This window comes from Scyliorhinus torazame, chromosome 12, assembly GCF_047496885.1.
Source record: "Scyliorhinus torazame isolate Kashiwa2021f chromosome 12, sScyTor2.1, whole genome shotgun sequence".
Lineage (NCBI taxonomy): Eukaryota > Metazoa > Chordata > Chondrichthyes > Carcharhiniformes > Scyliorhinidae > Scyliorhinus > Scyliorhinus torazame.
Window position 1 is genome coordinate 148,370,400 of NC_092718.1, and position 13,579 is coordinate 148,383,978.

Consider the following 13,579-nt stretch of genomic DNA (forward strand, 5'->3'; position numbering starts at 1 on the left):
TTCTTTCTTTCAAATTGGAGATTGAATTCTACCATATTATGATCACTGCCTCCTAAGTGTTCCCTTACTTTAAGATCTTTAACCAAGTCTGGCTCTTTACATCACACTAAGTCCAGAATGGCCTGTTCCCTCGTGGGCTCCATCACAAGTTGTTCCAAAAAGCCCTCCTATAAACATTCAATGAATTCCCTTTCCTTGGGTCCACTGGCAGCATTTTTTACCCAGTCCACCTGCATATTGAAGTCCCCCATGATCACTGTGACCTTGCCTTTCTGACATGCACTTTCTATTTCGTGGTGTATTTTGTGCCCCTGGTCCTGACCACTGTTAGGAGGCCTGTACATAACTCCCATTATGTTTTTTTTGCCTTTGTGGTTCCTCAACTCTACCCACACAGACTCCACATCATCTGACCCTAATTTTTTTGCCTTTGTGGTTCCTCAACTCTACCCACACAGACTCCACATCATCTGACCCTATGTCGTTTAGTGCTATTGATTTAATTTCATTCCTAATTAACAAGGCAACCCCGCCCCCTCTGCCCACCTCTCTATCTTTTCAATAGGTTGTGAATCCCTGGATGTTTAAATGCCAGTCCTGAACCCCCTGCAACCACGTCTCTGTGATGCCGACCACATCATACCTGCCAGTCACAATCTGGGCCACAAGCTCATCTACCTTGTTCCGTACACTGCGCGCATTTAAATATAGCACCTTTAATTCTCTATTGACCGTCCCTTTTTGTTTTCTTAGTGTGGTGGACCTTGGTTTACTGAGCCTTTCCCATACACTGTGTCATATTTTGTGGGATGGGGGCTATCGTAACCTCTCCTGAGTTCTGTCTTTTCATGCTTTTTTGTATTCCTAAGCAGCTACACTTCCCACTGATTACTTCACCTCTTGGTTCCCTGACTTTCCCTCCCCCCCCCAATCTCTAGTTTAAAGTCCTATTGACCACCCTATTTACTCTTTTCGCCAGAACACTGGTCCCAGCTCGGTTCAGGTGGAGACCAGCCTAACGGTATTGGTCCCCCCTGTCCCAAAACTGATGGCAGTGTCCCATGAAAAGGAACCCCTCTTTCCCACACCACTCTTTCAGCCACGTGTTAACTTCCCTTATTCTTGCTTCCCTATGCCAATTTGCACGTGGCTCGGGCAGTAATCCGGAGATTATGACCCTTGAGGACCTGTTTTTTTAATTTGAATCCTAGCTCTTTATAATCTCTAAACAGGTCTTCTCTTCTAGACTTGCCTATGTTGTTGGTACCGACATGGACCACAACAACTGGATCCTCCCCCTCCCTCTCCAGTATCCTTTCAAGCCGGTCAGAGATGTCCCGCACCCTAGCACCGGGCAGGCAACATACCATGCGGGACTCTTTATCCTGCTCACAAAGGATACTATCTATCCCTCTGATAATAGAATCCCCTACAACTACAACTTGCCTATTTACTCCCTCCCCTTGAATAACCTGCTGAACCATGGTGCCTTGGTCAGCTGACTCATCCTTCCTGCAGCCCTGTTCGCCATCCACACAGGGAGCAAGTGCCTCATACCTGTTGGACAGAGTCAAGGGCTGAGGCTCCTGAGTTCCTGACTGCTGGTTCCCTTTACCTGCCTGACTTGCAGTCACACCCTGCTGTCCCTGGCCACTAGCAGGATTTAAGCTACTTACTCTGACAGGTGTGACTGCCTCCTGAAACACAGTGTCCAGGTAAGTCTCCCCCTCCCGGATGTGCCTCAGTGTTTGAAGCTCAGACTCCAGCTCATCAACTCTGAGCCGGAGCTCTTCGAGCAGCCAACACTTACTGCAGATGTGGTCGCTGCAGCTCGCAATGGGATCTGCCAGCTCCCACATCAAGCAGCTCAAGCATATCACCTGACCAGCCATCACTAATCAATTAATTAGTTTAATTTAAGTTTATGAGTTTAGCTGTGTTTTTTTTTTAAATTTGGGGCAGATTTGCTATCAACCAATCAGATCACAGCTTCCCTCTGACGTCACTTTTGGGGGGAAAAAATGGAAAACAGGAAATTACCGTTAGGCTCACAGTGCAGTCTCCTTTATACTGGGGAGACCAAATGCAGATTTGGTGATCACCTCAATTCAGTTCGCAAGCATGACCCCGGATTTTCAGTCACCTGCCATTTTACTTCTTCGATCCACACCCACACAGACCCCTATGTCCTTGGCCCCCTGCTATCTTCCAATAATAGTCAATGCAAGCTCCAGGAACAACAACTCATTTTCCATCGGACATTTTACACACTGTGTTCAGCAACTTCAGATCACAACTTCTGGCCCCATTTTACTTTATTTTTGGACAGCAGCTGTTGATACTGATTCTTCATTTCTCATTGACACCTCCAACAAACACATCTTAAGGGGTTTCTCATCCCTGGTCATCCAATCTCCCCTGTCCTCCCCCCACCAATCCCCAAATGATATAAACCCGTTATATCTCTAACCTTTTCCAGTCAGGTGAAAGGTCATTAACCTAAAACATGAACTGCTTCTCACTTCACAGATGCTGCTGGACCTGCTGAATACTTCCGGCATCTTCCATTTTCATTTCCAAAATTGCAATGATTATCCCAAGCTACTCACTTCAGTCTCATTGCTCTAGTATCTCTCATGCCTGCGTGGGTCTCACCCCCACAACCCAAAAAGATGTGCAGCGTAGGTGGATTGGCCATATCGTTTTATTGAAACAGTAAAAAATATTTACAAGGTCAAACGGTACAAACACTAATTTTGTGTTGGAGAAACAGAGTACCCTCCCCTCAGTACCAATGTACGGGGAGGGGGGTAGGATACTCTGATTATTAAAACAATTCACAACACAGTTGGACAAAAAAAACAAAGGTACAAGCCTCTGTACCAACAGAAGGGAAAGGAAGGGAGTGTGGTGGGGAGAGTGTGGAAAGGAAGGTGGTGGGGAGGGAGGGAGCCCAATAGGACACTGCCTGAACTAACGGAGACAGAAAAACAAAAGAACCTTCAATTATGATGTGCCAGATTACGGGAGTCCCCCAGAGGGGGTGAGGGGCGGCAGTGTCAGGCACGAGTGAGCCCTGCACCCCGCTACTGAGCGCCTTATATGCACCCTGCGCTCCCGGCACTTGGCGGCTGACAGCCTTCGGACAGTCACCCTCCGGGCCCGAATCCTCCACCTCACTGAGCGCGGCGGGCGACATGGGCCCACCAACCAACCCAGAGCCTGCCTTGATCCCGCTACCGGGGTCATCGACAGGTGGGATCTCCTCACGTTGGCCACGCTAAATTGCCTCTTAATTGGAAAAAAGATAATTGGGTACTCTAAAAAAAATGTTTTAATGTTCCCTTGAACAATCCAACTTCACAGACAATGAAGAAATGTAGCTGTGCAAGGCACTAAGATTGAATCCGCATAAGGTTTTATTGGTATACACCAGGGTCCTGCTACTATACCAGTAGATCGAGCGCAACACAAGTCAGTTTCCTTAAAAAGTATGTTTTAGCCACTTAAGGAAGCGGTTGACACAACTGATTTAGGACAGCAGGTATCCCAAATCCTAGTGCAGATTTAACAGCTTATGTTGCCATTTATCTACCATCCGCAGCCTACTACCGTCAACTTTAATTTTTTTCTAAAGTCAGTTTCCATGTCCTACCCTTGGTCTTCCACAAAGTTAGGAGGGTAGGTTTGTCCAACACTAAGATATCAATAAAGACGCCATTACATACAGAGATACATACATAGAAGATAGGAGTAGGAGGAGGCCTTTTGGCCCTTCGAGCCTGCTCGCCATTCATCACGATCATGGCTGATCATCCAACTCAATAGCCTAATCCTGCTTTCTCCCCATAGCCTTTGATCCCATTCTCCGCAAGTGCTATATCCAGCCGCCTCTTGAATATATTCAATGTTTCTGTGAAGAAATGTCTCCTTATGTCTGTCCGAAATGGTTTACCCTGAATCCTCAGATTGAGACTCCTGGTTCTGGACACACCCATCATCTACCCTGTCTAGTCCCGTTAAAATTTTATAAGTCCCAATGAGATCCCCACTCATTCTTCTGAACTCCAGCGAGAACAATCCCAACCTAGTCAATCTCTCCTCATATGACTGTCTCGCCATCCCTAGAACCGGTCTGGTAAACCTTCGCTGCACTCCCTCGAGAGCAAGATCATCCTTCCTCAGAGAAGGAGACCAAAACTGCACACAATACTCCAGGTGTGGCCTCAAGAAGGCCCTGTATAATTGCAACAACACATCCCAACTTCTATACTCGAAACCTCTCGCAATGAAGGCCAACATACCATTGGCCTTCTTTACCGCTGCTGCATGCTTACCTTCAGCGACTGGGGCACAAGGACACCCAGGTCCTGCTGCACACTCCCCTCTCCCAATTTACAACCATTCAGGTAGTAATCTGCCTTCCTGTTTTTGCTTCCAAAGTTAATAACCTCACACATATCCAAATTATACTGCATCTGCCATTGATTTGCCCACTCGCCCAACCTGTCCAGATCATGCTGCAGGATCTCTGCACCTTTGTCACAATTCACCCTCCCACCTAACATTGGTATCATCTGCAAAATTTGAGATGTTACATTTTGTCCCCTCATCCAAATCATTAATATATATTGTGAATAGCTGGGGACCCAGCACAAATCCTTAGGCACTGTAAAAAAAAAAAAAAGAAATTCTATGAAATCCACTAGTTACTGCCTGCTAATTTGAAAAGGACCCAGTAATCCTTACTCTGTTTCCTTTCTGCCAACCAGTTTTCTATCCACCTCAATACATTCCCCACAATGCCATTTGCTTTAATTTTGCACAATAATCTTTTATGCGGGACTTTGTCAAACACCTTCTGAAAGACCAAATATACCACATCGACTGGATCCTCCTTGTCGACTGTACTGGTTACATCTACAAAGAATTCCAACAGATTTGTCAAGCATGATTTTCCCTTCATAAATCCAGGCTGATTCTGACTGATCCTGCCACTGCTTTCTAAATGTTCCGCTATAAAGTCCTTGATAATGGATTCAAGCATTTTCCCCACTACCGATGTTAGGCTTACTGGTCTATAATTGCCTGCTTTCGCTCTACCTCCCTTTTTGAATATCCGAGTGATGTGAGCTACCCACCAATCTGCAGGGACAGTTCCAGAGTCTGTAGAAACCCGGAAGATGACCACCAATGCATCCACTATTTCCAGAACCATCTTTTTAAGCACTCTGGGATCAGATTCTCAGGCCCTGAGGATTTATCCGCCTTCAATCCCATCAATTTTCCCAGCACCATTTCTCTACTTATGTTGATCTCCCTCAGTTCTTCCCTCTCACTAAATCTTTCATTCTCCAGCATTTCTGATATCTGATTTGTGTCCTCATTTGTGTTATGGGTTTATTAACAGTGTTATGGGATTATTCCATTATCATCTGTACAGTGTTTACTTCAGCAAGCAAGTTCCATCAAAGTGCACTCAATCCACAGGAAACCCGGTGTGGAATCACCGGTAAATACTCGAATTCGGGTTTCACCCTCTCCGTTGACACTCGGGCTTTCACCCCCTCCGTCGACACTCGGGCTTTCACCCCCTCCGTCGACACTCAGGCATTCACCCCCTCCGTTGACACTCGGGCTTTCACCCCCCTCCCCCGGGACTCGGGCTTTCACCTCCTCCATCAGGACTTGAGCTTTCACCCCGTCCGTCGACACTCGGGCTTTCACCCCCTCCGTCGACACTCGGGCTTTCACCTCCTCCATCGGGACTTGAGCTTTCACCCCCTCCGCCGGGACATGGGCTTTCACCCCCTCCACCGACACTCGGGCTTTCACCCCCTACCCCGGGACTCGGGCTTTCACCCCCTCCACCGACACTCGGGCTTTCACCCCCTACCCCGGGACTCGGGCTTTCACCCCCTCCACCGACACTCTGGCTTTCACCCCCTACCCCGGGACTCGGGCTTTCACCCCCTCCGCCGGGACTCGGGCTTTCACCCCCTCCGCCGGGACACGGGCTTTCACCCCCTCCGCCGACACTCGGGCTTTCACCCCCTACCCCGGGACTCGGGCTTTCACCCCCTCCACCGACACTCGGGCTTTCACCCCCTACCCCGGGACTCGGGCTTTCACCCCCTCCGCCGGGGCACGGGCTTTCACCCCCTCCGCCGACACTCGGGCTTTCACCCCCTCCGCCGGGACATGGGCTTTCACCCCCTCCACCGACACTCGGGCTTTCACCCCCTACCCCGGGACTCGGGCTTTCACCCCCTACCCCGGGACACGGACTTTCACCCCCTCCACCGACACTCGGGCTTTCACCCCCTCCACCGACACTCGGGCTTTCATCCCCTACCCCGGGACACGGGCTTTCACCCCCTCCGCCGGGACACGGGCTTTCACCCCCTCCGCCGACACTCAGGCTTTCACCCCCTCCACCGACACTCGGGCTTTCACCCCCTACCCCGGGACACGGGCTTTCACCCCCTCCGCCGACACTCGGGCTTTCACCCCATCCACCGACACTCGGGCTTTCACCCCCTACCCCGGGACATGGGCTTTCACCCCCTCCGCCGACACTCGGGCTTTCACCCCATCCACCGACACTCGGGCTTTCACCCACAGTTGACCTCTCGGCTATTCTGACCATAATGAAGTGCACTGCTGCCATCAAGTGCAAATATTTCAAGCGTACAGCCATCACAGTCGCATGGGAGCACTCCATTGTCAGTCACCATCCTCAGGACATGTAATCTCACCAAAGTGTTACCTACTCTATTACAACCATTCCACAGGACAACAGCAGATTCTTGTTCAGTAAATAACCAGTTTTAACAAATTTATTAATAACTCTGATCTTCTAAATTGTAATGAACGCTTGCCTGAAATCTCCAAAATGGTTAATCCAAAGATCTGCTTTTTTCAAAAATGCACTCACAATATACAAAATGCACCCTGATCAGGGCACACAGGCCTGAAACAATGAGCAACAGATTGAACAAAAATCCTACCTGGAATGTCAAAGTCAATCCATTTGTGTGATGATCCACTGAATATATGGCGATCTTGCTTGTAGTCACTACTGCTAGACATCAACAATTCATCACAGCCATCCTCAGACACACAACGAGGATCAAATTTCACAGACAGGTAAATAGCACCAGGGATGTGAACTTTGTCCTAAAGGTTAAAAGAAAATATATTTAGCTTTTATTGGAAGATTGGTCGTTATCCCCAAAGATTCTTAACCTGCCAAATCTTTGGTGCAGAAAGACACAAAAGTGCTGCAGAAAAACTGATAAACCATACCTGGTTTATGGCTAAGTGGCATCAATTTAGATTAACAACAAGCTTTGACTTGCACTCTTTCTAATAAGTAGCCCTAATGTTTACTTGCTGGAGGTTTAACTTAATTGCAGTGTTAATGTAAGCCTACTTGTGACAATAAAGATTATTATTATTAATCTTCAGTGCACTGTGGTGAAGTATACGTATCTAGATGCGTGCTGCTGGGATGGTCCTTTCCCATTTATAGATTTGTCAACATGTAGCTATGATATGAGCATGTCGATCTCATCAATCTCACCATTCAACTGACTGAAAAATGACAGTCAAGAGCACGAGTAGGCCTGACGGCCCCTTGAGTCTGATCCGCTATTCAATAAGATCACAGCTGCACTTCCACCTCAACTCCACATTCCCACCCTAATACTCATATTCCCCAATTTTCTTAGTGCCCCAGAAAGTGTTAAGAATCCATCCTGTTTATTTCCTTTCGTCACACTTATTTTATTATTTTGGTCCATGGACCCATAATTGGGGATGTGCCTTTAAGCAAAAGACTCCGTTAAAACGGCCTACTTGCCAGGACACTGTTTTCCCAGATTTTGTATTTTGGAAAGGAGAAGCCAGTCTCTTCAGCACCGAGTGGATCTTAGGAACCAGGTTTGGAGGGAGTCAGTTCGTGTGGGTAACTGACAACCAGTGGGTTGGCCAAGGACTGTGTTCTGCCTGACAACAGTCAGTGATTGGGTCCTGAGTGATGCTTTCTGAGAGAACGAAGCAGAAGTGTTTAGACCTTGGAAGTGAAAGGAACTCTATGCGGAAGGAGGCCATTCAGCTCATAGAGTCTGCACCAATCCTCCAAACGAACACCCTACCCAGTCACATTCCCCTCTCTATCCCCATAACCCCACCTAACCATTCGGCACTAAGGTGCAATTTAGCACAGTAAATCCATGTAACCTGCATATCTTTGGACTATAGGAGGAAACTGGAGTACATGGAAGAAAGCCACGCAGACACAGGGAGAAGGTGTAAACTCCATGCAGACAGTTGCCCAAGGTTGGAATCGAACTCGGGTCCCTGGCGCTGTGAGGTAGCAGTCCTAACCACTGTGCCACCGTGTCAGGTGAAAGAACTGCTCTATTGTTCTGAAAGCAGCGGGTGCCTGGCACATCCTTTTCTGGAAATCTGAAATGATGCTGAGACTGCAGAGAAAGTAGCCAACCTTGCCAGACAAAAACATCTCAATCCTAGAAAGAAGTACCGAAACAAAAGTCTGAACTTCAGAAAGACATAGACTGGAAGACATCCCAGTGTATCAGAGATCCTTATTCTTTTATTTATTTTAATTTATATTTTCTTTCCCTTTCCCCTTGGTGTTCTGTGTGTGCCTGTGTGTAGAGAGTGGGACGTGTTTGGACGGGGCTGTTCGGAAAGGGGTACTAGATAGTTAATAATAGTTTCTGTCCATTTAATTATAATACTGTGCATGTTTTAAAGTTACAAATCTGGCAACTGTGGTTTATTGGGCTCAACCAAGGACCTCGGGTATTTTGAATAAAATCTTATTTCACCTGTCTTGTGACTCTGGGTCAAGTGGGGCTGGAATTAACCGCCCACTAGTCCAGGGTGTCATGACAAAGGCCATTGTACTCAGCCTTGAATATACTCAGCAATTGAGCATTCAGAGCCTTCTCGGATTGAGAATTACAAAAATCCACAATTCTGAGTGTCGAAAATTCTCACCTTTCTAAACGTCTGATCTCCTTATACTGAGACTATGATTCCTACTTCTATATTCTCCAGCCAGTTGAAATAGCCTCACAGCATCTACCCTGTCAAACTCTGAGAAATTTATACGTTTCAACGAGATTAACGCAATAAAAGTTAACGTACAATTTGTTGGTCGAACCTGCATGTTAACTTTGTGATTTACGTACAAGGATATCCAAATCCTTCTGAACACCAACAATTACTAGTCTTTTGCCGTTTAAATATATTCCGTCTTTTCATTCTTTCTATCAAAGCGGATAATTTCACACTTCTCCACATTATATGCCATCTGCCATCTTCTTGCTCAATTACTTAGCTGATCTATATATTCCTATGCAGCCACTTCCCCTCCTCCTCACTGTTATTTTCACATCCAGTTTTGTATCATCAGCAGCCTCGGATATGTAACATTCAGTCCCCTCGTCTAAGTCATTTGTAAAGTCGCCATAGTCCCAGGTGACCATAGGCCGCTTTCCCCTTTGAGGGCGGGAGCTGACTGGTGGTGATTTAACCTGCGGTTCACCACATCTCAGGCGAGGGGCAAGGTTGAGAAGGTGGGGCCTTCATGGATAACCTCAGATGGTACAGGAATTGAACTCATGTTGCTGGCCTTGAGCTCAGTGGGGTAGACAACTGGTTTGTCATGCAGTTTGTTATCTATAAAATTGAAAAAGTTGAATTTAAAAATATTTTTGTTTTAAATCGAGGGCCTATATGGTCGATGCAAAAGACTCCATGGGTCTCTGACCAAGAGCAGATGAGTTCTCCTGGCCAAACACACATCCCTCAAACGAACTTCACGGAAGACAATTTAATTGGTCATTCATTCATTGCTATTCATGGAAGCTTGCTGTGCACCAAATAGCAGACATATTTCCCACAATACAAAAGTGCTTTGAATGTCCTGCCGATTTGAAAGGCACCGAATGTGCCTTGTTGCATGTCAAATTACACAGTAAATTGTGGATTTTCTCTGTCATGCTTTCATATCACTGTTTACACCAAACACTCATCATCTATGGTAGCCCAATCGCACATCAGAAGTAACCACAATACATATTAAAGCTGCTGAAATACCTCAATTGTAGCATTGTTGTCATATGGATGCTTGGACTCCTTGACTTGGACATCCATTCCTGGCTCTTCCATAAACTGACAGGCAGCCACGGCCAGAGACCCCAGCATATTCTCACTACAACTGAGCAGCACTTTCTGCAGAATCTGATGCAAATAAGGAAAAAAAAATAGTAAGTATATAAACCAGAAAGTAAATTGTTTAGATAAAAAGGGGAGGAGTACATAATAGGAAAGCTCCAGGCTGCAGTCAATTCAGCACCAAATAGTGATACTGTTAGGAATAGGAAAACATTTGTATGGTTTGATTGCTTGGTTTTCTGCTGGTGGCTCCTCCTACATTAGCACTTTTAATTTATTCATGCTTAGCCATTATGGCTAGTAAATCTGATCACAGATTTTTTTTTCAACCATGTGGATGTTTGATTATCAAACGTATCATAATGGGGAGAGACAAGGGGTAGGGCGAGGGTGGATGGGGGGTGGGCATAGCATTGTGGATAGCATAATTGCTTCACAGCTCCAGGGTCCCAGGTTCGATTCCGGTTTGGGTCACTGCGGAGTCTGCACATCCTCCCCGTGTGTGCGTGGGTATCTTCCGGGTGCTCCGGTTTCCTCCCACAGTCCAAACTTGTGAAGGTTAGGTGGATTGGCCATGATAAATTGCCCTTGGTGTACAAAATTGCCCTTAGTGTTGGGTGGGGTTACTGGGTTGTGGGGATAAGGTGGAGGTGTTGACCTTGGATAGGGTGCTCTTTCCAAGAGCCGGTGCGGACTCGATGGGCCGAATGGCCTCCTTCTGCACTGTAAATTTTATGATCTATGTTGGTAAAGAGGGGAAAAAAAAGAGACTCATTTCCTACATTACAACGCAGCCCTTTTCCCCTCATTCATGGGATGGCATGCTGAGCATTTGCTGCCCATCTCTTCTTAGAGAGAGTAGCTTGCAAGGCCATTTCATAGGAAATTTAAGTGTCAACCACATGTTGTGGATATGGAGTCACATGTAGACTAGATCTGCTAAGGACGGCAGATTTCCTTCCCTTTTTTAAAAAATATATATTTTATTCAAGATTTTTTGGCCAAACATAACAATACGTAGTGTTTCTTTTACACAACAATAAAGCAATATAAATAACAGTGGCCAGTTTTAAACAAATAAATAAATAATATATAAACAAAAACAAAACTAAATGGCAACTGCCTTGTCCAAAATAAATACTCTCCAAAAATACAATCCAACAATCCAATATACAATTACCTACAAGAAATACCTATTCATATACAATAACATCCCTGAGAGTCCGTCCGATTCCTCCCCCCCTCCCTTCCCCCCCCTCCCCTCCCCCCTGGGTTGCTGCTGTTGTCTACTTCTTTTCCATTCCCTCTATCTTTCTATGAGGTAATCGACGAACGGTTGCCACCGCCTGGTGAACCCCTAAGCCGAACCCCTTAACACGAACTTAATCCGTTCTAACTTTATAAACCCTGCCATGTCGTTTATCCAGGTCTCCACACCCGGGGGTTTGGCTTCCTTCCACATTAACAATATCCTGCGCCGGGCTACAAGGGACGCAAAGGCCAACACGTCAGCCTCTCTCACTTCCTGCACTCCCGGCTCTTCTGCAACCCCAAATATAGCCAACCCCCAGCTTGGTTCGACCCGGAGCCCCACCACCTTCGAAAGCACCTTTGCCACCCCCACCCAGAACCCCTGTAGTGCCGGGCATGACCAGAACATGTGGGTGTGATTCGCTGGGCCTCTCGAGCATCTCGCACACCTATCCCCTACCCCAAAAAATTTACTAAGCCGTGCTCCAGTCATATGCGCCCTGTGTAGCACCTTAAATTGTATCAGGCTTAGCCTGGCACACGAGGACGATGAGTTTACCCTACGCAGGGCATCAGCCCACAGCCCCTCCTCAATCTCCTCCCCCAGTTCTTCTTCCCATTTCCCTTTCAGCTCATCTACCATGATCTCCCCCTCGTCCCTCATCTCCCTGTATATGTCCGCCACCTTACCGTCCCCCACCCATGTCTCTGAGATCACTCTATCCTGCACCTCCTGCGTCGTGCGCTGCGGGTATTCCCTCACCTGTTGCCTCGCAAAAGCCCTCAATTGCATGTACCGAAATGCATTCCCTTGGGGCAACCCATATTTTTCCGTCAGCGCTCCCAGACTCGCAAACATCCCATCTACAAAAAGATCTCTCAGTTGTACTACCCCAGCTCTTTGCCATGCTCCAAATCCCCCATCCATTCTCCCCGGAACGAACCTATGATTGTTTCTTATCGGGGACCGCACCGAAGCTCCCGTCCTTCCCCCATGCCGTCTCCACTGCCCCCAAATTTTCAATGTAGCCACCACCACCGGGCTTGCAGTGTATTTCTTTGGTGAGAACGGCAACGGCACCGCCACCACTGCTTGTAGGCTAGTCCCCCGACAGGGCGCCCTCTCCAATCTCTTCCACGCCGCTCCCTCCCCTTCTCCCATCCACTTACACACCATTGAAACATTGGCGGCCCAGTAGTACTCACTTAGGCTCGGTAGTGCCAGCTCCCCCCTGTCCCTACTACGCTGCAAGAATCCCCGCCTCACTCGCGGGGTCTTCCCAGCCCACACAAAACTCATAATACTCTTCTCAATTCTTTTGAAAAAAGCCTTCGTGATCACCACCGGGAGGCACTGAAACACAAAAAGGAATCTCGGGAAGACCACCATTTTAACCGCCTGCACCCTACCTGCCAATGACAGGGACACCATGTCCCATCTCTTGAAATCCTCCTCCATCTGTTCCACCAACCGCGTTAAATTAAGCCTGTGTAATGTACCCCAATTCTTGGCTATCTGGATCCCCAGGTACCGGAAGTCCCTTGTTACCTTACTCAACGGTAAATCCTCTATCTCTCTGCTCTGCTCCCCTGGATGCACCACAAACAACTCACTTTTCCCCATGTTCAGTTTATACCCTGAAAAATCCCCAAACTCCCCAAGTATCCGCATTATCTCTAGCATCCCCTCCGCCGGGTCCGCCACATATAGCAACAAATCATCCGCATACAGAGATACCCGGTGTTCTTCTCCCCCCCGCCCCCCCCCCCCCCCCCCCCCCCGAGTACACCCCTCCACTTCCTGGAACCCCTATAGTGCTATGGCCAGGGGTTCAATCGCCAGTGCAAACAATAACGGGGACAGAGGACATCCCTGCCTCGTCCCTCTACGGAGCCGAAAATAGTCAGACCCCCATCCATTCGTGACCACGCTCGCCATCGGGGCCCTATACAGCAACTGTACCCACCTGATATACCCGTCCCCAAAGCCAAATCTCCTCAGCACCTCCCACAAATAATCCCACTCCACTCTATCAAATGCTTTCTCGGCATCCATCGCCACCACTATCTCCGCTTCCCCCTCTGGTGGGGGCATCATCATTACCCCTAGCAGCCT

At 47.6% G+C, this 13,579-nt stretch overlaps 1 protein-coding gene across 4 annotated transcripts in view; it reads right to left on the bottom strand.

Moving 5' to 3' along the window:
- The window catches only part of zzef1 (zinc finger, ZZ-type with EF hand domain 1), a 348,514-nt gene that overhangs the window by 68,861 nt on the left and 266,074 nt on the right, over positions 1-13,579 (bottom strand). For all 4 annotated transcript variants that reach the window (XM_072469157.1, XM_072469156.1, XM_072469159.1 and 1 more), the window contains 2 exons: positions 10,135-10,278; positions 7,011-7,179 (listed from right to left, as the gene is read on the bottom strand). In XM_072469157.1, the coding sequence (XP_072325258.1) occupies positions 7,011-7,179; positions 10,135-10,278 (313 nt within the window). The remainder of the gene's footprint in view (positions 1-7,010; positions 7,180-10,134; positions 10,279-13,579) is intronic.